The sequence below is a fragment of the Schistocerca cancellata genome, chromosome 6 (genome assembly GCF_023864275.1).
Source record: "Schistocerca cancellata isolate TAMUIC-IGC-003103 chromosome 6, iqSchCanc2.1, whole genome shotgun sequence".
Lineage (NCBI taxonomy): Eukaryota > Metazoa > Arthropoda > Insecta > Orthoptera > Acrididae > Schistocerca > Schistocerca cancellata.
The window spans coordinates 172,258,688-172,285,290 of record NC_064631.1 but is presented as its reverse complement, the minus strand read 5'-3'; the positions used below and the strand labels follow the sequence as shown (position 1 = coordinate 172,285,290).

At 44.9% G+C, this 26,603-nt stretch overlaps 1 protein-coding gene across 1 annotated transcript in view; it reads right to left on the bottom strand.

The window, feature by feature from the left end:
* LOC126191571 (uncharacterized) overlaps positions 1-9,117 on the bottom strand; it is a 29,442-nt gene extending 20,325 nt beyond the window's left edge. Inside the window, exon 1 of the mRNA XM_049932498.1 lies at positions 8,879-9,117. Within this exon, the coding sequence (XP_049788455.1) occupies positions 8,879-9,113 (235 nt within the window). The 5' untranslated portion in view covers positions 9,114-9,117. The remainder of the gene's footprint in view (positions 1-8,878) is intronic.
* Between the last annotated feature and the right edge of the window lie 17,486 nt (positions 9,118-26,603).

The following is a 26,603-nucleotide window of genomic DNA, read 5'->3' as shown; positions in this document are numbered from 1 at the left end:
CTTTTTTCCATTTCCACGAGTGTATAAAGCTGGGAACAGTACAAGTGTGTCTGACCACACACTGCACCGAACACGCCTAACGATAGGCTTCCGCAGCCGACGACCCATGCGAGGGCCAATGTTAACATCACCACATCGACAACTACGAGTGAAGTGGGCACTTGTCCATCGGCACTAGACGTTGGAACAATGGCAGAGCGTTGCATGCTCCTATGAATCCCGATACCTTCTTCATAATGCAGACTGGAAGGAGTGAATCTATCATCTTCCGGAGGAAGAGCTCCTTGACACCTATACTGCGGGACGGAAACGAGATGGCCGCGGCTCCATTATGCTCTGGGGAACATTCAAGTGGGGATCCATGGGTTCAGTTGGGCTCGTGCAAGGCACCCTGGAGGCCAAGGAGTATCACACATGTGTTGCAGACCACGTACACCCCTTCATGACGATCATATTGTCCCACGGCAGTGGCATTTTTCAGCGAGATAATTGACCATGTCAAATGCCCAAGTGTGTTATGAGTGGTTCGAGTAATACAGTGGCAAATCCGGTTGATGTACTGGCCCCACAACTCGCCAGATCTGTACCCGAATCAACAAATCTAGGATGTGATTCAATGTGACGTCTGAGTTCATCGCCTACCTTCTAAGAATTTACGGGCATTAGACAACTTGTGTGTGCAGATGTGGTGCCAGCTTCCTCCAGCGACCTACAAAGGCCTCATTGCTACCACGTTATGACACGTTCTGGCCTCAATAGGGCCGTTCTCTCAATTTTCTCAATACTTTTCTTCGAAAAGAGCGTCGCCTTTCGTCCAGGGATTCCCATTTGACTGTTCAAAGCATCTTAGTAAAAATTGTGTGTTGATCGAATCTACCGTTAACAAATCTAGCAGTCTAGCTCTGAATTGCTTCGACGTCTTCTGTTAACCCGATCTGGTGAGGATCCCAAACACTCGAGCCGTACTCAGTCCTATACGCTATCTTCTTTACAGATGAACCACACTTTCCTAAAATTCTCCCAAAAAATCGAAATCGACCATTCGGCTTGCCTACCGCAATCCTGATATGCTCGTTGCATTTCACATCGCTTGGCAACTTTACGCCCAGATATTTAAACGATATGACTGTGTCAAGTACGACACAATTAATGCTGAAAAAGTAGGACTATCTGGTTACTTGAAATTCTCTATATGCTTGCAATGTCTCTCCTACCCAAGGTTCCTTTACAAAACAAAATGACTCAGTCATTGTGATCAAGTACCTATCCAGAATGTCTAACCGGCACAGAATTCTTCTATGACTAGAGAAAGAAGCAAAATGGAAAATACGCAGAAAGCTACAGGCCAATATTCCTGCTGTCATCCCTTTGCAGGAAACATTTCAGTTATACTCGATGTAGTAAATGCCGTTTGGCTAGGGCCTCCCGTCTGATACACCGTTCGCCAGGTGCAAGTCTTTCTAATTGACGCCACTTCGGTGACTTGCGTATCGATGGGGATGAAATGATGATGATAGGGACAACGTAACACCCAGTCTGTGAGGGGAGAAAATCTCCGACCCAGCCGGGAATCGAACCCTGGCCGTTAGGTATGACATACCGTCGCACTGACCACTGAGCTCCCAGGGGCGGACACTAGATGTAGTAATAATAAAGAAAAATGACACAGTTTAGTTTTCAAATTGGTACCATTAGTGCATAAGGCACATTAGAGAGTATAGAAATGGCACCTGATGCACTTGAAGAGGGTGAGAACATCACAGGTACATTTTTAGATCTATGATAGGTAATTAACGCTTCAGACGAATCACATTAGTTCGTTGACACTTCGTGTTGGCACAAGTATAGGTCGTACATTATATAAATCGATTCAGAAATAGTTAGAACAGAGAATATATTTGTAATAATTGACAGAGAACTAGAGATACAAACAAAATAAAACGTGATAAAAGGACAGAAAATGAGATCGTTAGATTAAGTACAGAATACAGTTCTGTACGTTGTCTAATAAAGAAAAATACTGTTGTCGCTGAGTCAGTTTGTCAGTGAAAGCGATGTGAACACATGGAATCTAAGTAAAGAGAACATGAATAACTTGCTTGATTCTTACTATTCTCTAATCAGTATATAACAACCGGAAGTTTTTTGTACAGATTAGGAAAATTATAAAATATTATTGTATAGACCGCTATTCAGGGTGTTACGTATATAAGTGCAGTACATTATTATCATTGGTACTTTAATGAGTGCGTTAGTTGCTTCTTTTCTCTGTATCTAACATTTTTCTAGCAAACAGATCACATTATGCGCTGTCTGATGTTTTCTGTGTGTTTGTAACTGCTCTACTAATTGGACTACGCCATCAGTGTAGGCTAAGCATTTTGCGTCCTTGCATCCATACATCGACACCTGACCTGCTGCCCAGCTGAAAACATGCGTTAATGGCTTTCTCTTGCCGCATGTACTTGGAAGTACCTACCCACTTAAAAACACACTACACCCGTGGCTATAATTATTAGTCTGTAGTTGAGATAAACACTGTTGTAACGTCGTTCAGTATACTTCTCTCAGTCACTAGAAAAATATCAGCACTTATACCGCTAACACCCTATATGTGGTTACACGAAAGAAAAAAATTCACGTAACTTCCATTTAGTACGAAAAAGGTGTAACTAGACATTAAATTTCCTATCTGTCTAAGAGAATTAAAGTAGTGTATTAAAATGACAGGAAATTTCTGACATGAAGAACTACACTGCAGTGTCGCGGAAGGAACATCCAGCTTCTAGTAGCCCTACGGTATTACACGACCTTGTTCAATTTCAATGAAGTGTTGATAAAGGCGTTTTCGTTGTCTGTAAGCCATTCTTGATAACACCAGCTCACCACGTCTAGTACCCAAAAGTAACTAACGCTCACAGCTTTTACAATAAGTGTTTATTGCATACCTGATTTTCATCCTCATAGTGGAGCGAAATTTGAAAAGATATCGTCTTCCAGATGTAGAAACACACCTACCAACTTTCGTTTATGTTACACAACTCCTTGCCTTTAAGGCACCATATAAACAATTATCAATAGGTCAATGAGTTTGAAAGAGGTTATGTAAAAGGGCTATGAGAAGCTGGATGTTCCTCTGCGATACTGTAGGAAGACTTGGTAGGAAGGTAGCCACTGTACATAATAGCTGGCAGCGATGGTCACGAGAATGTCGTCTGCCGTCTGTTTCACGTCTGCTGTGCAGCGAGCTACCTTAATTTAAGTATTAACTGTATTTTTCTTACTTGTCATTTCTTCTTCCGTGTGTATTTTCTTTTAGGAAGCTTTAATTGTCGGGTGCTATTAATAGTGTTCCATAGATTTCGTGTTTGTTTTGAATACAGTCAGAGTCCCTTTAGTCAACCATAGTGCCAGTAGTGCTAGTGTTTGTTTTCAATACAGTGCAGAGACAGATAGTGCTATTTTCATTGTTTTCTACAAGAAGTGGCTAGCAACCACAGTTTAGTGAATAAACAGCCGCCTTTAGTGAATTAGCAGTCTAGTTAAAGGTTGATTAACTCTCTTCAGTAAATTGATTCCTTAGGATGGATAGGATGTGTGACTGCTGTGTAAGGACGCAGGAGGAGCTGACCACTGTTCGCGAACAGCTGAGCGTGTTGATGGCCACGGTCAGCCGTCTTCAGGCTGCTGCCTCGGAGTGTAGCGGCAGTGGGGAGTCTGGTGCGTCGCAAGGTACACCCCAGGTGACATCTTCGAGGGTACCGGGCGCGGTTGGGCCACCCTCTCCCCAAGGGGAGTGGCGGGTTCAGCGGCGTTCGCGGCGCACGAGGCGGAGGGTCAATGTGGAGGCTGGCCGTGTGGCATCGCCCGCTCTGCCTGTGAGTGAACATGTGGCTGCTCCTTCAGCAAGGTCCGAGCAGGCACACGGAGGGAGCGGTTTATTAGTTATTGGGAGCTCCAACGTTAGGCGGGTGATGGAGCCCCTTAGGGAAATAGCGGGAAGGTCGGGGAAGAAGGCCAGTGTTCACTCTGTCTGCTTGCCGGGGGGTCTCATCCGAGATGTGGAGGAGGCCCTACCGGCGGCGATAGAGAGCACTGGGTGCACCCGACTGCAAATTGTTGCTCATGTATGCACCAATGACTCCTGCCGTCTGGGTTCAGAGGTCATCCTCAGTTCGTACAGGCGGTTGACGGAATTGGTGAAGGCGGAAAGCCTCGCTCGTGGGGTAGAATCAGAGCTAACTATTTGTAGTATCGTTCCCAGAATCGATCGCAGTCCTCTGGTTTGGAGCCGAGTGGAAGGCTTAAACCAAAGGCTCAGACGATTCTGCGGGGATCTGGGGTGCAAATTTCTCGACATCCGCTATGGGGTGGAGAAATGTAGGGTCCCCCTGAATAGGTCAGGCGTGCGCTACACGCCGGAAGCAGCTACAAGGGTAGCGGAGTACGTGTGGAGTGCACGTGGGGGTTTCTTAGGTTAGAGAATCCCCTCCCTAGGCCCGACAAGATGCCTCCTGAGACGCGGCAAGGTAGGAGTAGGCAAAATGCAACAGGGAATAACAATATTAATGTGCTAATAGTAAACTGCAGGAGCGTCAATAGAAAGGTCCCAGAACTGCTCTCATTAATAAACGGTCACAACGCCCATGTAGTACTAGGGACAGAAAGTTGGCTAAAACCAGACGTAAACAGTAATGAAATCCTAAACTCAGATAGGAATGTATACCGCAGAGACAGGCTGGACAGTGAAGGGGGAGGCGTGTTTATAGCGATAAGAAGTGCAATAGTATCGAAGGAAATTGACGGAGATCCGAAATGTGAAATGATTTGGGTGAAGGTCACGGTTAAATCAGGCTCAGACATGGTAATTGGATGTCTCTATAGGCCCCCTGGCTCAGCAGCTGCTGTGGCTGAGCACCTGAAGGATAATTTGGAAAATATTTCGAGTAGATTTCCCCACCATGTTATAGTTCTGGGTGGAGATTTTAATTTGCCGGATATAGACTGGGAGACTCAAACGTTCATAACGGGTGGCAGGGACAAAGAATCCAGTGAAATTCTTTTAAGTGCTTTATCTGAAAACTACCTTGATCAGTTAAACAGAGAGCCGACTCGTGGCGATAACATATTAGACCTTCTGGTGACAAACAGACCCGAACTATTTGAAAAAGTTAACGCAGAACAGGGAATCAGCGATCATAAAGCGGTTACGGCATCGAAGATTTCAGCCGTAAATAGGAATATTAAAAAGGGTAGGAAGATTTTTCTGTTTAGAAAAAGTGACAAAAAGCAGATTTCAGAGTACCTGTTGGCTCAACACAAAAGTTTTGTCTCAAGTACAGATAGTGTTGAGGATCAGTGGACAAAGTTCAAAACCGTCGTACATTATGCGTTAGATGAGTATGTGCCAAGCAAGATCGTAAGAGATGGAAAAGAGCCACCGTGGTACAACAACCGAGTTAGAAAACTGCTGCGGAAGCAAAGGGAACTTCACAGCAAACATAAACATAGCCAAAGCCTTGCAGACAAACAAAAATTACGCGAAGCGAAATGTAGTGTGAGGAGGGCTATGCGAGAGGCGTCCAATGAATTCGAAAGTAAAGTTCTATGAACTGACTTGGCAGAAAATCCTAAGAAATTTTGGTCTTATGTCAAAGCGGTAGGTGGATCAAAACAAAATGTCCAGACACTCTGTGACCAAAATGGTACTGAAACAGAGGATGACAGACTAAAGGCCGAAATACTAAATGTCTTTTTCCAAAGTTGTTTCACAGAGGAAGATTGCACTGTAGTTCCTTCTCAAGATTGTCGCACAGATGACAAAATGGTAGATATCGAAATAGACGACAGAGGGATAGAGAAACAATTAAAATCGCTCAAAAGAGGAAAGGCCTCTGGACCTGATGGGATACCAGTTCAATTTTACACAGAGTACGCGAAGGAACTTGCCCCCCTTCTTGCAGCGGTGTACCGTAGGTCTCTAGAAGAGCGTAGCGTTCCAAAGGATTGGAAAATGGCACAGGTCATCCCCGTTTTCAAGAAGGGACGTCGAACAGATGTGCAGAACTATAGACCTATATCTCTAACGTCGATCACTTGTAGAATTTTGGAAAACGTATTGTGTTCGAGTATAATGACTTTTCTGGAGGCTAGAAATCTACTCTGTAGGAATCAGCATGGGTTTTGAAAAAGACGGTCATGTGAAACCCAGCTCGCGCTATTCGTCCATGAGACTCAGAGGGTTCCCAGGTAGATGCCGTGTTTCTTGACTTCCGCAAGGCGTTCGATACAGTTCCCCACAGTCGTTTAATGAACAAAGTAAGAGCATATGGACTATCAGACCAATTGTGTGATTGGATTGAGGAGTTCCTAGATAACGCAGCACGTCATTCTCAATGGAGAGAAGTCTTCCGAAGTAAGAGTGATTTCATGTGTGCCTCAGGGGAGTGTAATAGGACCGTTGCTATTCACAATATACATAAATGACCTGGTGGATGACATCGGAAGTTCACTGAGGCTTTTTGCAGATGATGCTGTGGTGTATCGAGAGGTTGTAACAACGGAAAATTGTACTGAAATGCAGGAGGATCTGCAGCGAATTGACGCATGGTGCAGGGAATGGCAATTGAATCTCAATGTAGACAAGTGTAATGTGCTGCGAATACACAGAAAGATAGATCCTTTATCATTTAGCTACAAAATAGCAGGTCAGCAACTGGAAGCAGTTAATACCATAAATTATCTGGGAGTACGCATTAGGAGTGATTTAAAATGGAATGATCATATAATGTTGATCGTCGGTAAAGCAGATGCCAGAGTGAGATTCATTGGAAGAATCCTAAGGAAATGCAATCCGAAAACAAAGGAAGTAGGTTACAGTACGCTTGTTCGCCCACTGCTTGAATACTGCTCAGCAGTGTGGGATCCGTACCAGATAGGGTTGATAGAAGAGACAGAGAAGATCCAACGGAGAGCAGCGCGTTTCGTTACAGGATCATTTAGTAATCGCGAAAGCGTTACGGAGATGATAGATAAACTCCAGTGGAAGACTCTGCAGGAGAGACGCTCAGTAGCTCGGTACGGGCTTTTGTCAAAGTTTCGAGAACATACCTTCACCGAAGAGTCAAGCAGTATATTGCTCCCTCCTACGTATATCTCGCGAAGAGACCATGAGGATAAAATCCGAGAGATTAGAGCCCACACAGAGGCATACCGACAATCCTTCGTTCCACGAACAATACGAGACTGGAATAGAAGGGAGAACCGATAGAGGTACTCAAGGTACCCTCCGCCACACACCGCCAGGTGGCTTGTGGAGTATGGATGTAGATGCAGACGTAGAGAATTTACGGACGCAACAAGACCGGGCACCAGATGGTCAGGTGCCAGTAACAAGAGGAAAGACCATCGTGTTTGGCATATGGCTCTGGAGTATCTTACAGCGTCTGCAGCAGCGATCTGAAGCGCAGTTGGAACCCCGATGACGCAACAAACTGATACAAATCGGGTACTTCAGGGACAGCTGCGAGCTAGACGCCTTGTAGAGTGTGTTCCACTGACACAAAACCACCGCCATTTGTGACATCAGAGGTATCTAGCAAGATCTCATTGGAGGGGAGGATGGAGGTTTGTTGTGATTCCCAATGAAAGCTAGTTCCTCATTAGTGCCAGTTATGACCGTGTATTGGTTAGAAGGAGGCCAGCTGAGGGCCTGCTGCCAAACTGTTTGCGTGTTTGGCACACAGGACCTACACCTGAAGTTATGGTGTGGGGTGCGATTTCGTATAACTGGAGCACTGTCGTGGTTATCCTACGCACGATGACTGCTAATTTGTACGTCGATTTGATGATTCGACCTTCTGAACAGTATTCACGAATAATATTCCAAGGGTGTTTTCCAACAGGATAACACTTCCACATACCTCTGTTGTAACTCAATATGCTCTATAGAGTTTCAACACGCTCCCTATACCTGTTCTATCACCAGATCTGTCTCCAATAAAGCACGTATGGGACATCATCGCTCTACAGCGCCAGCGTCATCAACAAACAGCATTAACCGTCCCTGTACTGACCGACCAAGTGGAACAGACCTGGAACTCCGTCCCACAAACTGTGATACAGCATCTGTACAACACAATGCGGTGTCATTTGCATGTTTACATTCAACATTTTTGTGGTTACACCTGTTATTAATATACCAGCATTTCAATTTGGAGTGGTTCATCCCACTCTTATATTCACCTTCGATCTTTCAATGTTAATAACTTAAATATATTACCCGGACAAACATATTCCCAAAATTTCAGTACTCCACAATAATTATTTAATGGCGTTTCTTCCATTAGTGTATGTAAATGATACTGTGGACAGTTCGACACAAAATTGACATCTGATTCGTCCTCTATTTGGAATCTTCGTCATGGCCTGACAGCCCCACTTGACAGACATTAACAACAGTTAAACCACTGTACTGATGTTTCCATGGCCATTCAAAGTTACTGAGGAAATTACATTTTTCGATGAAAACAGTTCTACGTGCTTCTGTATTTCGCTTATCATCAATTGTACAAAACCTGTTTCAGAAATACTGAATCATTTACAAAATAAAATATAATTCAGCCTTCATGTATGTACAGTCATTCAGTTCCCCATAGCTAAATGGTTGAGTTGCTGAAATATAGGTTTTTGAAACCAGGAAGATACTGCTTTGAGCCTCAGTAGTGTCTGTCGGTTTTATGAAGATAGTTCGATCTCACCAGATACAATGCAAGATATCGCCAGCCCAGTCTGTTGAAGAATCTTTCCCAGCAGTAACAACGAAAAAAAAAACAGAATTTGATGTTAGTTTTGGTTTTGCAGAGACAGGGGTCCTGACCTGAGCGGGTGATTGTACAGAAGATGGCGCCCACGAAGAACGTAAGGCGCGGCCTGATCTTGAAGCGGTCTGTGAAAGAAGGCACCGTGATCCTGGACACGAAGTCGCCAGCGGCCGTCACGGTGAGGCAGAGCGCCGTATCCGACAGCGAGAGGTGGAGGTGGCGCTGCAGGTACAAGGGCAACAGCAGCGAGAAGTTGATGGCCGCCACGGTCATGCACGCAGAGCCGAACATCACGTTGAGGTACACCCAGTTCCGCAGCAGGTCCAGGTCCATGAAAGCCATCACTCGACGCCACACTGTTTGAGTCTCTGCGAAGTCGAATAATTAACCTAAATTTGGCTGCAGATCGTTCTACGAAAAGAGAATGCACACATTTTTTGGAATGGACAAAGATTTTGTTCAGTTTTCACAAGAGCTGAAAATATAACTGTTATTGTTCAAAAAGATTTCGGGCTTGCAGCCGGTCGTCGTAAACTTCATTGCACGATATTTCGGCTGGACAACTGCCAGCCATCTTCAGGTGAGTCGAAAGAGGACTGACGAAGACGTTCTCCGCTCCAGCTTATATAGTGCCCTGATAGTACTGCCGCGCATGCGTTGCAATTGTGGAGACAGAAGGGTCACACCTCCCAGAGGCAGCGTCCTCGCTGGTGGAACTGCACTACTCAGCTGCCGTCGGTATTGTCGTTGGCCGCAGCTATCGAAGTCTTCTGGTGTCTTCGTCTGGAGTAAATTTCGGAGATGACGGGGTTCCATGCGTTATTCAATTGGAAACAACTGTCACGGTTCATTATATTTCCCGCAATGCGTATTTCAACTGATTCTTTGATAATGGAATCCCAAAAAGTTGTTGCAGTGGCCAAAATTGAAGTTTGGTCGTACTCCATTGAATGCCCGTTAGAGATACAATGTTCCGCAACTGCAGACCCACTGGGTTGCAGTAGGCGAGTGCAACGTTGATGTTCTGCACAACGCTCTTCCACTGTACGCGTTGTCTGTCCTATATAGGCGATGCCACATTGACACGGTATTTTGTAAATTCCCGCCTTCCGCAGTAACAAATCATCCTTCACCGATCCCAGCAAATCCGAAATCTTAGAAGGCGGACGAAAAACCACTTTCACATTAAAATGATTAAGAATCCTTGCTATCTTGAAGGAGATGTTTCCGACAAAGGGAAGAAAAGCTAGGGACTTGGCTGGCGCGTCCTCCTCTTTATCCAGTTCCCCGTTCCTGGCTCTAGTTGAGAAGGCCCTGTTTATTTGCTGCGTCGAGCACCCATTGTCTCTGAACACCGTCCTCAAATGTGCCAGTTCCTTAGGCCAATTCTCTGCATCCGACACTCTGTGTGCCCTGTGTACAAGGGTTTTAAGTACACTCATGGTCCGGGATGGGTGATGGCAACTTGAAGAATGCAAATACATATCATTGTGAGTGGGCTTTCGATAGACAGAATTTCCCACAGTGCCGTAACTCTTCCGTTTAACCAAAACATCCAGGAATGGAAGGCGGCCATCTTTCTCTAGTTCCAATGTAAATCGAATATTCTCATGGATGGAGTTAAGATGATGAAAAAACGCCATTAAGTTTTCTTCTCCGTGGGGCCACACTATGAAAGTGTCATCGACGTATCTCCAAAAAACAGTTGGTTTACAGACCGCTGATTCACCTGAAGATGGCTGGCAGTTGTCCAGCCGAAATATCGTGCAATGAAGTTTACGACGACCGGCTGCAAGCCCGAAATCTTTTTGAACAGTTGATTAACTGGGAAAATTTCAAATTTAACATAACTGTTATTGATAAAATGTGTTCGAAGCTGCGAATACGCACAACCATCAGCTGTGTAATGGAATTACGACAACGGAATTCTGTCCTGGACCGAGACTCGAACCCACATTTCCCGATTTACACGAGTGGTCGCCTTAACTATCCGCGCACGACTTACAACCACACCTAAACGTTCATATGTTGTCATTCACATCATGTAATTCTCAAAAAAATGGTTCAAATGGCTCTGAGCACTATGGGACTTAACATCTATGGTCATCAGTCCCTTAGTACTTAGAACTACTTAAACCTAACTAACATAAGGACAGCACACAACACCCAGCCATCACGAGGCAGACAAAATCCCTGACCCCGCCGGGAATCGAACCCGGAAACCCGGGCGTGGGAAGCGAGAACGCTACCGCACGACCACGAGATGCGGGCATGTAATTCTCGTATAGGATATTGGGGTGGGGGAGGGAGGGGCATTTTGATTGAAAGTCTCTGCCTGGTATCACTGGATTAGTTCGACATAGCAGTACCTGTGTTGTTAAGTACGATGTGACGTTTCTTCAGAATTGCATGCACATCCGAAGGAACACTGTTCAAATGGCTCTGAGCACTATGAGACTTAGCATCTGAGGTCATCAGAACTACTTAAACCTAACTAACCTAAGGACATCACACACATCCATGCCCCAGCCAGGATTCGAACCTGTGACCGTAGCAGTCGCGCGGCTCCGGACTGAAGCGCCTAGAACCACTCGGCCACCGGCTGAAGGAACACAGTCTCGTGCATCTTGACGCCACAGATACCGCCATATCGTACTGACTCGACGATAGCAGGCAGCGACTAAGAAATCAAAAATCTCCCCACCCCTCCATGCGGGAATTTCATAAAAGGTACACGTGCAGGATCTAACGCATAAACGATGGCATTTGGATATTTGGGTCTGGCAATGAGTCGTGCACTGATTCCAAAGCAGTTCACTCGACCACTCGCGTAATGCTGGAAATCTGGGTTCGAGTACTGGTTTGTCACAAATTTCCGTTGACGTATTAAACTACACGGCTGATGGTTGCCCGCATTCACAACTGACTTACTGCATGACGCCTGTAGTCGCAGGAGTGCTTATTTCTTCGGTCATGCATGCATATCTGAAGGAACATTGCACTGCATATCTCAACAACGCGGGCATATCAGTATCTTCATAAGTGTGGTTCTCTAGGTTTAAAGGTAGAAAATGACAAGGTACACTACTGGCCATTAAAATTGCTACACCATGAAGATGACGTGCTACAGACGCGAAATTTAACCGGCTGGAAGAAGATGCTGTGATATGCAAATGAATACCTTTTCAGCGCATTCACACAAGGTTGGCGGCGGTGGCGACACCTACAACGTGCTGACATGAGGAAAGTTTCCAACCGATTTCTCATACACAAACAGCAGTTGACCGGCGTTGCCTGGTGAAACGTTGTTGTGATGCCTCGTGTAAGGAGGATAAATGCGTATCATCACGTTTCCGACTTTGATAAAGATCGGACTGTAGCCTATCACCATTTCGGTTTATCGTATCGCGACATTGCTGCTCGCGTTGGTCGAGGTTCAATGACTGTTAGCAGAATATGGAATCGGTAGGTTCAGGAGGGTAATACGGAACGCCATGCTGGATCCCAACGGTGTCCTACCACAAGCAGTCGAGATGACAGGCATCTTATCCGCATGGATGTAACGGATCGTGCAGCCACGTCTCGATCTCTGAGTCAACACATGGGGTCGTTTGCAAGACAAAAACCATCTGCACGAACAGTTCGACGACATTTGCAGCAGCATGGACTATCAGCTCGGAGACCATGGCTGCGGTTACCCTTGACGCTGCATCACAGACAGGAGCGCCGGCGATGGTGTACTCAACGACGAACCTGGGTGCACGAATGTCAAAACGTCATTTTTTCGGATGAATCCAGGTTCTGTTTGCAGCATCATGATGGTCGCATCCGTGTTTGGCGACATCGCGGTGAACGCACATTGGAAGCGTGTATTCGTCATTGCCATACTGGCATATCACCCGGCGTGATGGTATGGTGTGCCATTGGTTACAGGTCTCGGTCACCTCTTGTTCGCATTGACGGCACTTTGAACAGTGGGCGTTAGATCAGACGTGTTACGACCCGTGGCTCTACCCTTCATTCGATCCCTGCCAAACCCTACATTTCAGCAGGATCATGCACGACCGCATATTACCGGCCCTGTACGAGCCTTTCTGGATACAGAAATGTTCGACTGTTGCCTTGGCCAGCAGATTCTCCAGATCTCTCACCAATTGAAAACGCCTGGTCAATGGTGGCCGAGCAACTGGCTCGTCACAATATGCAAGTCACTACTCCTGATGAACTGTGGTATCGTGTTGAAGCTGCATGTGCAGCTGTACCTGTACACGCTATCCAAGCTCTGTTTGACTCAATGCCCAGGCGTAGCAAGGCCGTTATTACGGCCAGAGGTGGTTGTTCTGGGTACTGATTTCTCAGTATCTATGCACCCAAATTGCGTGAAAATGTAATCACATGTCAGTTCTAGTATAATATATTTGTCCAATGAATACCCGTTTATCATCTGCATTTGTTCTTGGTGTAGCAATTTTAATGGCCAGTAGTGTAAAATTAATGACTGAGTAATGTACTGACATGGTGCTTAAATTAAACAAAATACAGTATATGAGAAATGTAATTTGAGATAAAGGGTCGTTGGAAGTTATGGATGATATAAAAGTAAGCACACTGAAAAAAAGTACAGCAGCTTGTGGTCTTGTGGTCAGTATTGTCACCTCTAGATCATATGGTTACAGGTTCGATTCTCGGCCGGATCCGACATTTTCTTCAGAGACTATATATTGGCGTTGTCTTAATCATTCCATCTCGTTTTCATCAACGTGGAAGCTGCCGAAGTGTCGTCAAATAAAAAAAGTTGCAGCAGGTTGCTGAACAACTCCAGATTAGGTATCCCAGCCAATAATGCATACAATATTTCATTTTACTGCACAGAGTATTAGTCACTCCCCCAGAAGATATCAGACCTACTACCAACGCCTCTAGTATTGCAATGGCCTAAATAGTGTGAAGAAGAAAGTTCAAAATTTTCTTCACATATGTCATATGCAGTTGAATACACACATTGCTAATTAGGCCACATTGGATTATTAAATTGTAGAGTTGTTGCTGCTACATTTTAGTTGCTTTTCCAGAAAATCAAAGTTATCCTCCCTTTTGGCTGGGATCTGGTGATTTAGTTGGAAAGTCGAGACGCAATAGAACGCGTCCGTGATCATAATCAGGAAACGTATATGAGCAGCTCTTTATAACTCATCAGCTTGAAAGACGGGAATTCAATTCCGACAGGAGGATATAGAAAAAAGTGCAACGCTTGGACCCCGCATACGTTGAAATAAACATCAGCGATCATTATGACGGTAACCTTAATGACTGTGCTGAAGCCATGCTAGGAAGCTCACCATTAAAACACCACAGAACCATCTCTAGTGTGAAGTACATCGTCTAAACACGACGAGTACCTAATTAGGCCAACAATGCACTCTACAACCTGCATCACTTAGAAAGTCCGCGTCCTTAGCTGGGTGGTCTGCGCATGTGATTCCCACGCAGTGAGCCTAGGTTCGTTTCCCAGCCGGTTTGGAGACTTTCGCCACTGGGCGACTGGGTGGTGTGTTTTTCTCATCATCATCAATTCGCAAGTCGCCCAGCGGAGCGTTACGTGAAAAAAAAATCTTGACTCAACGGCTGAGCTTCACAAGATAAGGACGCACGCCTATCATTTTGTAAATTATAAAGTCACTAAATTGCGACCGCACTACACGCTTCCAGTGAGCTATGGTCGAATTTCTGAAGATTTGCAGTTTTATCTGCAATTCTGAGCAAAAGCCTTTTATGAGGCACACGTCTCCATACGCCCATCGTATGCAGATCCCGTAATGCTGTCTACTCCGAAACTGCATGAAATAAACCTGTATTCATTGTCAGTACTGTTGGACGCCCAGTGTTGCTGTAGTGCTACACGACCCCTGCTGTCAGTCAGTGGTGCTGCGTGCTTCATTCAAGTTTGCGTATGTATTCCACTGGTTATGTGAGTTTCCTGCCATGTGTGTGGAAAATGGCTTCCTGTAGTGCAGACAAGATGATTTTTGGGAAAGAAGCAACGCTGAATTCTCAAGCACTCGAATTTATATGCGGACTGTCTGTTTACTTTAAAAGGGAAAGGGACAATGGAGGGCCTTTGACGCCAATGAATAAACTGATTGACATTGTGGCAGAAGCATTGAACATGTCTACAGCAAGAGTAGGAGACACATGATAAAGAGGCTGCCAATTGAGCGGGGAGCCTTTTTATTGTGACGCCTGCAAAGTGAAGGAAGAGATCGTGTCGTGTGACTGAAACAGAAAACGTGGACGAAAGTGCCGTCGGACAACATACACACACGTAATATAGCAGGAAGGTGTACCCAACACTTAAAAAGTTTAAGGCTTCGCAGACGGACAGTGAGTAGTTCATAGGCAGATTTATAAGTGTCTCCATAATTTTTTTTTTTGAAAAAGCCGGCTTCCGGTGGGAAAAATTCTCTGGAAAAAAGTCCTAATGGAACGTGGAGACATTGTAGCCTAGCAGTGAATCCGGAGAATACAGGTATAATAAGATTAGCGAAAAATGGATCAGCGGCTGTGCCCAGTGCTATCGCGTCGTTTCAGTGGAATGTCGATTACCACGAGGAATTGAAAGCAGATACCTTTAAAGACTACTTCATGAGTCGTGTACTACTAAAAGCCAGTTATGGCACGGTTTAGTAATGTGCAATGAATCGAACCATTCTGTACATCCAAACAAAGCACCAACGGCTGCTGCAAGGAGAGACGAAATAGTCAGCAGGTTGAAAGACAGTAAAATATGCTTTGAACAGAATATGAGGGAAGCGGAACTTCAAGTATTAGTGAGGCGATATAAGCCACGGAAGATGTACTATGTAACGGATACGTTTAGCAGCTTAGAATAAAATTATACGTCTTCTATCGTATCACTGCCATTGCAACGCCATCGAAGTTGTCTGGGCTCAAATAAAAGTAGATGTCGGGAAGCGACTTAAAACCTTTGCGTTGCGAGACACAGAGAGGCTGGATAATGAGGCTGTCACACGAATAACGGCAGAAGACTGGAATAGTGTCGTGAACCATGTGTGGAACGAGATTACAAGACCGAAGGCTTAAGAGAAGAATCCATACAAAATATTGTAATTTATTTATCAGACGTTGAGGACAGCAACATCGAAGGTAACAAAGCCCATGTTGTCCTGACGAGAGATGATCTATCAGACGAAGACGATCTTGAGGCCACCGTACTCTTGTACCAAAACTAAAGGCAACATCTTCATCGGATATTTTATACGTAACATTTGTGCATTTTACTATACCTTGTTAATGCCGAAAATATATCTGTGTGTGTTTGTGTAAAGAGGCAAACACTGCCAGCGCATGAAAAAAGAAAAAAAAACATTTGATCAAGGGACACGGCGGTCAGTAGAATGCTGCCAACAAGAATGCTGCAGTGAGTCGTGCGGCATTGTTATAGGTTCGACTGCCGCGGGCCCGAAGTGTGGGAGGGGGAGGTCGGACATCCAGCTCCCCACCCCGCCAGTCACTGTCCCACTGCACTTCCATGACGAATACTGGCAACTGCACTGCCAGCTGCCAAAGCGCTTCTTTCGCCGTACGAAGTTTGGTAACTGAGCGCAGCACCCGGCGAGACGAGACGCGAACTCGAGTGAGGAGTTTAGAAACTAAGACAGTGGCAGCTTCACTTTAGGAACAGCGCCAGGCCGCAATGGGCAGTGGTTGACCAGTCTTCAGTGCATGCAGCGGCCACGTATGGTGTAACAGCCGGAGCACCATCGACAGTGCCATATGTCCTCGCCGTATGAAATACAGCACATGGGTTTGGAATGTACACTCCTGGAAATTGAAATAAGAACACCGTGAATTCATTGTCCCAGGAAGGGGAAACTTTATTGACACATTCCTGGGGTCAGATACATTACATGATCACACTGACAGAACCAGAGGCACATAGACACAGGCAACAGAGCATGCACAATGTCGGCACTAGTACGGTGTATATCCACCTTTCGCAGCAATGCAGGCTGCTATTCTCCCATGGAGACGATCGTAGAGATGCTGGTTGTAGTCCTGTGGAACGGCTTGCCATGCCACCTGGCGCCTCAGTTGGACCAGCGTTCGTGCTGGACGTGCAGACCGCGTGAGACGACGCTTCATCCAGTCCCAAACATGCTCAATGGGGGACAGATCCGGAGATCTTGCTGGCCAGGGTAGTTGACTTACACCTTCTAGAGCACGTTGGGTGGCACGGGATACATGCGGACGTCCATTGTCCTGTTGGAACAGCAAGTTCCCTTGCCGGTCTAGGATGGTAGAACGATGGGTTCGATGACGGTTTGGATGTACCGTGCACTATTCAGTGTCCCCTCGACGATCACCAGTGGTGTGCGGCCAGTGTAGGAGATCGCTCCCCACACCATGATGCCGGGTGTTGGCCCTGTGTGCCTCGGTCGTATGCAGTCCTGATTGTGGCGCTCACCTGCACGGCGCCAAACACGCATACGACCATCATTGGCACCAAGGCAGAAGCGACTCTCATCGCTGAAGACGACACGTCTCCATTCGTCCCTCCATTCACGCCTGTCGCGACACCACTGGAGGCGGCTGCACGATGTTGGGGCGTGAGCGGAAGACGGCCTAACGGTGTGCGGGACCGTAGCCCAGCTTCATGGAGACGGTTGCGAATGGTCCTCGCCGATACCGTGTCCCTAATTTGCTGGGAAGTGGCGGTGCGGTCCCCTACGGCACTGCGTAGGATCCTACGGTCTTGGCATGCATCCGTGCGTCGCTGCGGTCCGGTCCCAGGTCGACGGGCACGTGCACCTTCCGCCGACCACTGGCGACAACATCGATGTACTGTGGAGACCTTACGCCCCACGTGTTGAGCAATTCGGCGGTACGTCCACCCGGCCTCCCGCATGCCCACTATACGCCCTCGCTGAAAGTCCGTCAGCTGCACATACGGTTCACGTCCACGCTGTCGCGGCATGCTACCAGTGTTAAAGACTGCGATGGAGCTCCGTATGCCACGGCAAACTGGCTGACACTGACGGCGGCGGTGCACAAATGCTGCGCAGCTAGCGCCATTCGACGGCCGACACCGCGGTTCCTGGTGTGTCCGCTGTGCCGTGCGTGTGATCATTGCTTGTACAGCCCTCTCGCAGTGTCCGGAGCAAGTATGGTGGGTCTGACACACCGGTGTCAATGTGTTCTTTTTTCCATTTCCAGGAGTGTAATTTAGGGCAAGGGCGCAAGGTCTGATGATCGGCAGTTATAAGCCTCCACCTCTCCTCCCCTTGCTTGCGAACTGCTGGTTGCGAAATTTTGTACAACCACCATAATTCGAACTGGCTACCTACTTGTCAACAGCCGCAGCACAGGATTGCGTTAGCTACTTCTGCTAAGGAGGCAGATGTAGAATGCCTCCACTGACCTGATACCTTCAATTCCATTTCTGAGCCTATAGTCGGTAAGAAGCTGGCGAATCTTTACGGTAGGGTGCTTGTAATGAGGAGCTTGCATGTTGTGCTCTGTAAAAATATTGACACATATCTGAGGATCTACCAGACAGTTCTGAAGCCCTCATTAGTCCGAATCCTCAATGCAGTTAATAGTCCATTCCCAGTCTGCTTCCCACAGAATATCATGCACGATATCCAGTAACATCCATGTGACTGACATCCATTTCACATTGTACTATCTCAGCTCTATTTTCTGCCTCCAACGTAGTAAAATTCATATCGATACGTAATTTCAAATAGATCCTATCACTGACGATATAGTAGAGCCAAGAATTACACTACTTTTTGCGTCTTCTACCGCCTCCCTCTTTTCGAAGACGAAAGTAGCACTAGAAAAGTTCAGTCCTCGTTCATCAGTAAAAGCAGATAAAACGCTTTTTGTTACTAGCTCCACCTTCAACTAACATCAGCCATTATATGCGGCTTAATCAGTAAGAAAATAATGTTGCGTACATATTTACAATATTTGTGAGGAAATGTACAAGAAGAGCAAATTTGTAGAAAACTTTATGATTCCCAAATATCGTAAAAACAAGACAGGTAACTTAGACTATGTTCTCGTGTCTTTTGTGCTTTATTAATCAAAAGAGTTTTTCATTTTCCTAGAATCCTATCCACAGAGGAGTGAAGTAGAAATAATATTAGAATTTATAACATTATCTGTCACATGTAGTAGACGACAAAGTTATTATCACCAAACTTTACAAGGGACAACGTCAAAAGTTAATGAACCAAAAGTATATATACATTATTTTGCTTATTAAACGACTAAAACTGAAGAAAGTATTATAAAAGCGTTAACCAGAGTGAAAGGATGTGCGGTAGTCAATGATCTATTAAAAAAATAAATAAAAATAAAAAAAATTGGCAATCTGAATTTTACGTATTCAAGTATTTGCCAAATTACAATTACTATTTGTTCTTTATTATAAGAGCTATAATGATGTGGACTAAGAAAACTGAAAAATGTCCACACAGAAAAGGTAACTACCAAAAGTAATCTCTCCTAGATACAGAACGCAAATTGTAAAATTTTTTATCTTATCTTGAGCTTTACAACTACATTTTCTGCACTGCGACAAAACTGTAGAAGTTTCATGCCAGTAAAATTACCAAATAACACAAGTTTAAAATTTCAGAAATTCGTTGATTGTAGAATTTTGGATTTTAAGTACATTTCGAAAGAATTGATTGTGCAGCTAACGTATATATTCCATTGTTGGGCTTAGCGCTCCAAGATTGTTTCTGTCGATCGGCCAGATAGTGTTGTATGCAATTAGCGCTTGAATTAGGCTTAATTGAGTGTGTGATACACAGTCAAAGGATTATTTTTAACTTTTTACTAACTGAACTGTAGTCAGACACTAACATGGATTTACATAGCGCATTGTATCCAGGTCACAAGATGAGGAATCATTAACTACCGAACCGGAAATAATGCGTGTAAACAAAATTGTACAGATTACCAGGAAAATATGTAAGACACGTTAGTGAAACTGGAATTAGCTGTACCTTTTATTACTAAAATGAGGGAAGAACAAAAGCGAATCACAGAAAAAATAAATACAGTACACTGAATTGTAGAACGAATAAACAGGCAATTCGGAAGTAGGAAAGATTTACTTTTTCACAGTTGAGCGAAGTCGCTTGGTTAGTGAACAAGCCATAACTAATAAAATGGTGGAAAATCTACGTCGTTGAATGGATAATATTATGGACGAGACAGAAGAGCACGCTAAAGAGAAACATGATAAGCAAGTTTCCTCGAGAGGAGAAGAAATGACCATTTGAGCCAATGAAAGACAAAGAATTGAGTGGATGCATTTCAAACTGACGCAGGGATGAAAATAAATCACAGCGAAGACAAAACTCCCGAATCACATGAGAACTACGTAAGCGAGCCTCTCTGAGATTGTACAAAAACGGTTAGGAAAATCTGATATTGCCCATGTCGTCTGTATAGAAGTATCGGTCAGGAAATGACAGTCGAGCGTTCCCCAGCAGAAAAGTCAGGAGAAGATTCTGCCGAGAAGTCCCAGAGAAGAGTCAATCCAACAGGAATCATCTGTGGTACCTACTGTCCTGAACAGAGTGTGGTTAAAACAATTTGAAAATTGCAGTGCAGCGACCCATTTAACACCACATTTCAATATTTCTAATAACTACGACCCGCATGTGTTTGCTCTGCGTAGAAGATAAGCCAAGTATCATCATTACTACGACAAACACTCAAGTACCCGTGGAAGAGCCCTCATGATGAGAGTGAAACAGAATCAGACTTCTCAGAGTTCTGCGTGGATAATCCGCCAAAAACTATTCTCTAATTCGCAAGGCTCTTAGATAAACTTCCAATTGGATGCCCTCCTAAAAGGTTTTTACTTGCAGTCAACTCGATAAACTTAGCAAATTTAAGCAATTTGGTACAGAATGCCACTCTTGGAAAGATTTGCAACTCAGGCAAATGCGAAAATCACTCTTTGTTTTCTATGAAAGAAGGCGCCCTGCCTCTAAACCTGTCTATTTCTTAGGCACAAACCACACATAGCGTCTCCAGTTCTGTACAAAATGAGACTATTTGATAACTTATGATTCCTGACAACAATGACACTTCAACAAAAAATCAGGCCAAACATTCCACAAACATAAAGCCACCCATCACAGCCCAACAGTTCTGCCAACTCGCTCGGTGACCCGCTAGCCAACCTGTCTGTGTGAACATTAGCGACTGCTTGGCAGACCCTGCTTGCCAACACTGATAGAGTATAGGGAGATAAGTAACGGTTGGGGCTAACAGGTAGAGTATCATCTGTCAGACCGACACATCCAAAAAATTGTTCAATTGTGTATGAATTCCTAAGGGACCAAACTGCTGAGCTCATCGGTCGCTAGACTTACACACTAGCTGAACCAACTTAAACTAACCTGTGCTAAGAACAGCACACACACCCACACAGGATTCGAACCTCCGGCGGGAGAGGCCGTGTGGTCACTGCGCGCGACTGACACATCCATATCATATACATGACTGCAAACCCTTTACCCGTACACAGGCAAATGGGCCAGGGCAGATCCACTGTTTAGACGAGTCGGCGGACTGCTTCACCCATATATGGCGGCCGTAAAGCTGCACATTCACTGCTCAAGCAGTGCGCTAACTTGCTCGCTGACCCACATGCCAACCCGTCAGCCTGTGTGTGGGCACTGGAGAGTGCTTGGCGGAGTCTAACTCCCTGCACTGACAGATTGTGTGCTGTCAGATACACTTTGTGATCAAAAGCATCCAGACACCTGGCTGAAACTGACTTACAAGTTCGTGACATCCTCCACCGGTAATGCTCGTATTCAATATGCTGTTGGCCCAGCCTTAGCTTTGATGACAGCTACTACTCTCTCAGGCGTACGCTCAATCAGGTGCTGGAAGGTTTCTTGGGGAATGGCAGCCATACATCACGGAATGCTGCGCTGATGAGAAGTATCGAGAGTTCTGCACTGAGGAAAGGTATCGTCGTCAGTCGGTGAGGCCTGGCACGAATTCGGCTTTCCAAAACATCCCAAAGTTGTGCTATAGAATTCAGGCCAGAACCCTGTATACGCCAGTCCATTACATGGACGTTATTGTCATGTAACCACTAGAGATGGGGGATCCGCTCTTGAACTAATTCATAGAGTTGAATCTTTCAAAGGAGTGAACAATCAGTGATTCAGAAAAAAAGAACGGTAGCTCCAAACGTTTCCCACGGCAGAGAGAGAGAGAGAGAGAGAGAGAGAGAGACGGAGCATATCAGCAGCGCCTCTGCTGGTCAGAGCACAGTGCACGCCACACAACACAGCCAGCGCCGGCCTCTGCCCTGCTTCTACCTTGGCTGCCTGCATTGTGCAGTGCTCCATTGGATTTTGTGTTTCACATATGCCGTGCCGTCTCTGTGCGTCGTCTGCCGCGTGCAGTGTCGCACTCTGTCGGCGATCGTTTCAGTCGCACGTCCTGCCCTCTGGGCAGCTGATGCGAGCAACAGGACAGAGAGCCACCTAGCGGATAACATAGGAACTACTTGCAACAACCTGCTCGCAAGGGAATGGACGATTTGTCTTGGAGTGGGTGAGTTCACCGCTCCCCCCCACCCTCAGAACTCGCCCGTTCAACGCTCACCCCACCGTCTCGACTCAAGCCAGAGCGTTGAGCAAAGCGACTCAGGTGTCACTCTGGTCGCTGCAGTCTCAGCTCACGCAGTAATACAGCTCGCGGCTCGACCTACTCGACTCAGCGCCTCTGCATCGGAGTTCGTCCCTACTGGATATTGTTCTTCGTAGTAATACTGCTATGTATATTTTAATTTATTATGTTATGTATACATCAATTGTTTTTATTTTATTTTTATTTGTTTAAACTGATTAGATTAGGTTCCTGATGACTCCTCTTACTATAGGATTTTTATTATGGACACTCGAATTTACGCTTTAATTACGAGCGAACCGATAAATGTATCGCAAAATGTGATACACCAATATTTTCCTTGTTTTATTCTGTGTAAGGCTATATGCAGCACTTTCGTTTTACAGTCAAATTTATATTTTGCGATTTTAGGCATCTTCGGAAGGAAACATTCACTTTAAAAATATATGGCTTGCGATGTATTTGTATGAGGCTAATGAAATTTTAATACATTATAGCCAAATATATTGTTAATGTAAATCTCAAATTACGAAATTTTCCGATCACCCAAAAAACCACGATAGTGCAAAATAAATCAATAATCAAAAACTTTGTCATATCGTGATAATTTCAATAAACAATACAAAATTCTTACTCATTATCTGTGTTCAAGATCAAAATACAGGTATAGTACTGGAATAAACCAAGTTTAAAGGGCAATGTGCCTTCCATTTATTTTCTACTGTAAATAAGTGGTGAGTCATGAAAAAGAGCTAATTCATTTCAGGGAGTGAACAGTTCTGATCCAATCTCTGAAAAGAACAGTTTTGCCCATCTCTAGTAACCACTCCACCATAGGCCATGCATTATGAACAGGTGCTCGGTCGTGTTGAAAGACACAATCGCCATCCCCGAATTGCTCTTCAACATTGGGAAGAAAGAAGGTGCTTAAAAGAACAATGTAGGTTTGTACTGTGATAGTGCCACGCAAAATAACAATGGGTGCAAACCCCCTCCTTGAAAAACAGGACCACACCATAACACCACCATCCCCGAATTTCACTGTTGGCACTCCACACACTGGCAGATGACGTTCACCGGGCATTCGCCACACGCACAACCCGCCATCGGATCGCCACATTGTGTACGGTGATTTGTCACTTCACACACAAGCGTTTTTCCACTGTTCAATCGTCCAGTGTTTACGCTCCTTACACCAAACGAGACGTCGTTTGGCATTTGCCGGCGTGATATATGGCTTATGAGCAGCCGCAAGACCAGGAAGTCCAAGTTCTCTCACCGGCTGCCAACTGTCATAGTATTTGCAGTAGATTATGATGCAGTTTGGAATTCCGGTGTGATGGTTTGGATAGAAGTCTACCTACTATATATTAAGACCCCCTTCCACTGTCGGCGGTCTCTGTCAGTCAGCACACGAGGCCACCTTGTACACTTTCGTACTGTACGTGTCCCTTCACGTTTCTACTTCACTATCATATCGGAAATATTGGACCTAGGGATCTCGCGTATAGTCGTATGACACCAGTGACACCCAATTTCATGACCACTTTTGCAGTCCGTGAGTTCCGCGGAGCGCCCCATTCTGCTCTCTCACGATGTCTAATGACTAATGAAGTCGTTGATACGGAGTACCTGGCAGTAGATGGCAGCACAATGCACCTAATATGAAAAACGTATGTTTTGTGGGGTGTCCGAGTGCTTTTGATCACGTAGTGTAGCAGTTGGCTATCAAACTGATGTACCCAGACTACCTGATTGAAAATACATCACCTGCACACAGGCAGACGGGTCAGCGCAGACCTTGTTGGTGGATGAGTCGACCAAACGATCCATCTGTGTGTGGGGGCCTTAACAGTCCCACTGACCTGGTGATGTTATCCCATGAGTCTGCTGCCCACAGTCCTCTCTTTTACTAGTAGTGCCTGTCCTGTCACCAGCAAGTGCTACAGGAGGCAGTTTAGATGAAGAGAACAGAAACACACAGGTCCCTTCCAGTTCCAACGATTCCTTTATTCCACACAGTCATGGGTTGTTTCATCTGTACTGTCTGCCAGATGCCTACTCAGTTTCTGCAAAAAAAATATTTTTGCCCACTAATGACTGACAGCGGTCTTTGGCCCAGTGGGTGGGGGAGCTAGCTTCTGAAATTAGTGAAACTGAGGAAATTAGAGAGGTGTCATGACTTCTGCAATTATTGCCGTCCAAATCTCAATACAAAATCTTGCATACTTTACTGAGGGAAAAGAAAAACAGATATGATTGCTGTGTCCACAAATAATACCAAAAATGAAATGACAGAATGACTCCAGCGTTTATAACTAATTTAAAAAATAACATAGACGTGTCGGGCTCTGGGACATCTGTTTTCGATCATGACAGTGCATAAAGTATAGGTGCCAACATCAGCATAATTAACAATGGTAACAAGTATGCTGCCAAAAAACAAAGCAAAATCAGGAGAAGCCATGTACTACATACTGTGGGAGTGATACCATGTTTCCCTGCATATTTCATGGGCGAAAACATGCTGCAACAGCGGCAGTTTGTGACATTTTCACTGCGATGGCGGAGGTTCATTCATCTGTGTTCATAAAATTCTGTTAGGATGTCATTCATAATAGCTGGAATGACGTACAGAAAATTACATTTATCTCAGGATACATGGTGGGATATACTACATTAATGACTACTGAAGCATCAGAGAAATATTCAGCTTATGATGATTTCAACACATAATTTTTGGCCAAGCTCTGGTCAGAAGGAGATCTAGGAAGATTACATAAAATGCTTAATCGTGCCACATGTATCATGAAGCAAGGTAATCTGCATGCATACTTTGCAAAACACGTAAATTGTTGTGTCTAGACAAGACAGCCTAGACACAATGAGAGGAAGCCGAAAGGCACGCGCTTAAACTCACGCAGGCTGGCGTGAGGTCTGAAACAGGATACGTAATGAATGCTATAAAGAAAAGTACGTAGCTTCTGGAATACTTAACTGTAATCCACATTTGTAGAACATCGCTCTTGATGATACATTAATAGAATCTCAATATCTATACTGGTAATGGCGCCTTGCTAGGTCGTAGCAAATGTAGCTGAAGGCTATGCTAACTATCGTCTCGGCAAATGAGAGCGTAGTTGTCAGTGAACCGTTCCTTGCAAAGTCGGCTGTACAACTGGGGCGAGTGCTAGTACGTCTCTCTAGACCTGCCGTGTGGTGGCGCTCGGTCTGCAGTTACTGACAGTGGCGACACGCGGGTGCGTCGTATACTTGCGGACCGCGGCCGATTTAAAAGCTACCGCCTAGCAAGTGTGGTGTCTGGCGGTGACACCACATAAATAAAACAAATTATTGGGATCAAGAATTGGCACCCACTGATGTGTTAAAAACATTAAAGGGAAAAGTCTACTTATTTTCAAGGAAAAATTAGTTACCTTTCATGATCACAAAATGAACGAATTTTTATCCACAATTGATATTAATTGTTTTACTTGAAGAAGATAGGCATACTAGCGAGAACAATACTCATGTGACCCATGATAACAATCAGGGGAATACAAATAAGCAAAGGGATGATGCTCCCACAAAAATTCACGTCAGTTACAGGAACTACCAATACATGAAGACATGGTGAGTGGCAAATTAACAGCAACAACGATGATTGACACTCACTTAGATCAAGTAATAGGTGATGATAAAACAAATGACAAGACAAGTTAGACCACATGCACTGGTCAGAGATGATGTGACAGGCATTGGTACTTCCACAGATAAATCCACAATTTTCAGTACAACGATGGCCTGGACCTGGGGAACAAATTGTGAGACATCTACGAGAGTTGTCTGTGGTTCTAACCTATGTAGAAGTAAAACTTTGAACATAGCTGCTAAGGTTCAGTGACCATGTCAGAATTATATTAGAATAAATAAGCCCTCGGTCACAAATATTAAGTCAAAATTGACCAGGTTTCGACTCTACTATGAGCGTCGTCTTCAGAGTTAAACTAACTGTTCTAAAACATATTAGGTATATAATACACTAATAAAATAAAAGTTTGTACTGACTGGAAAGAGATGAGG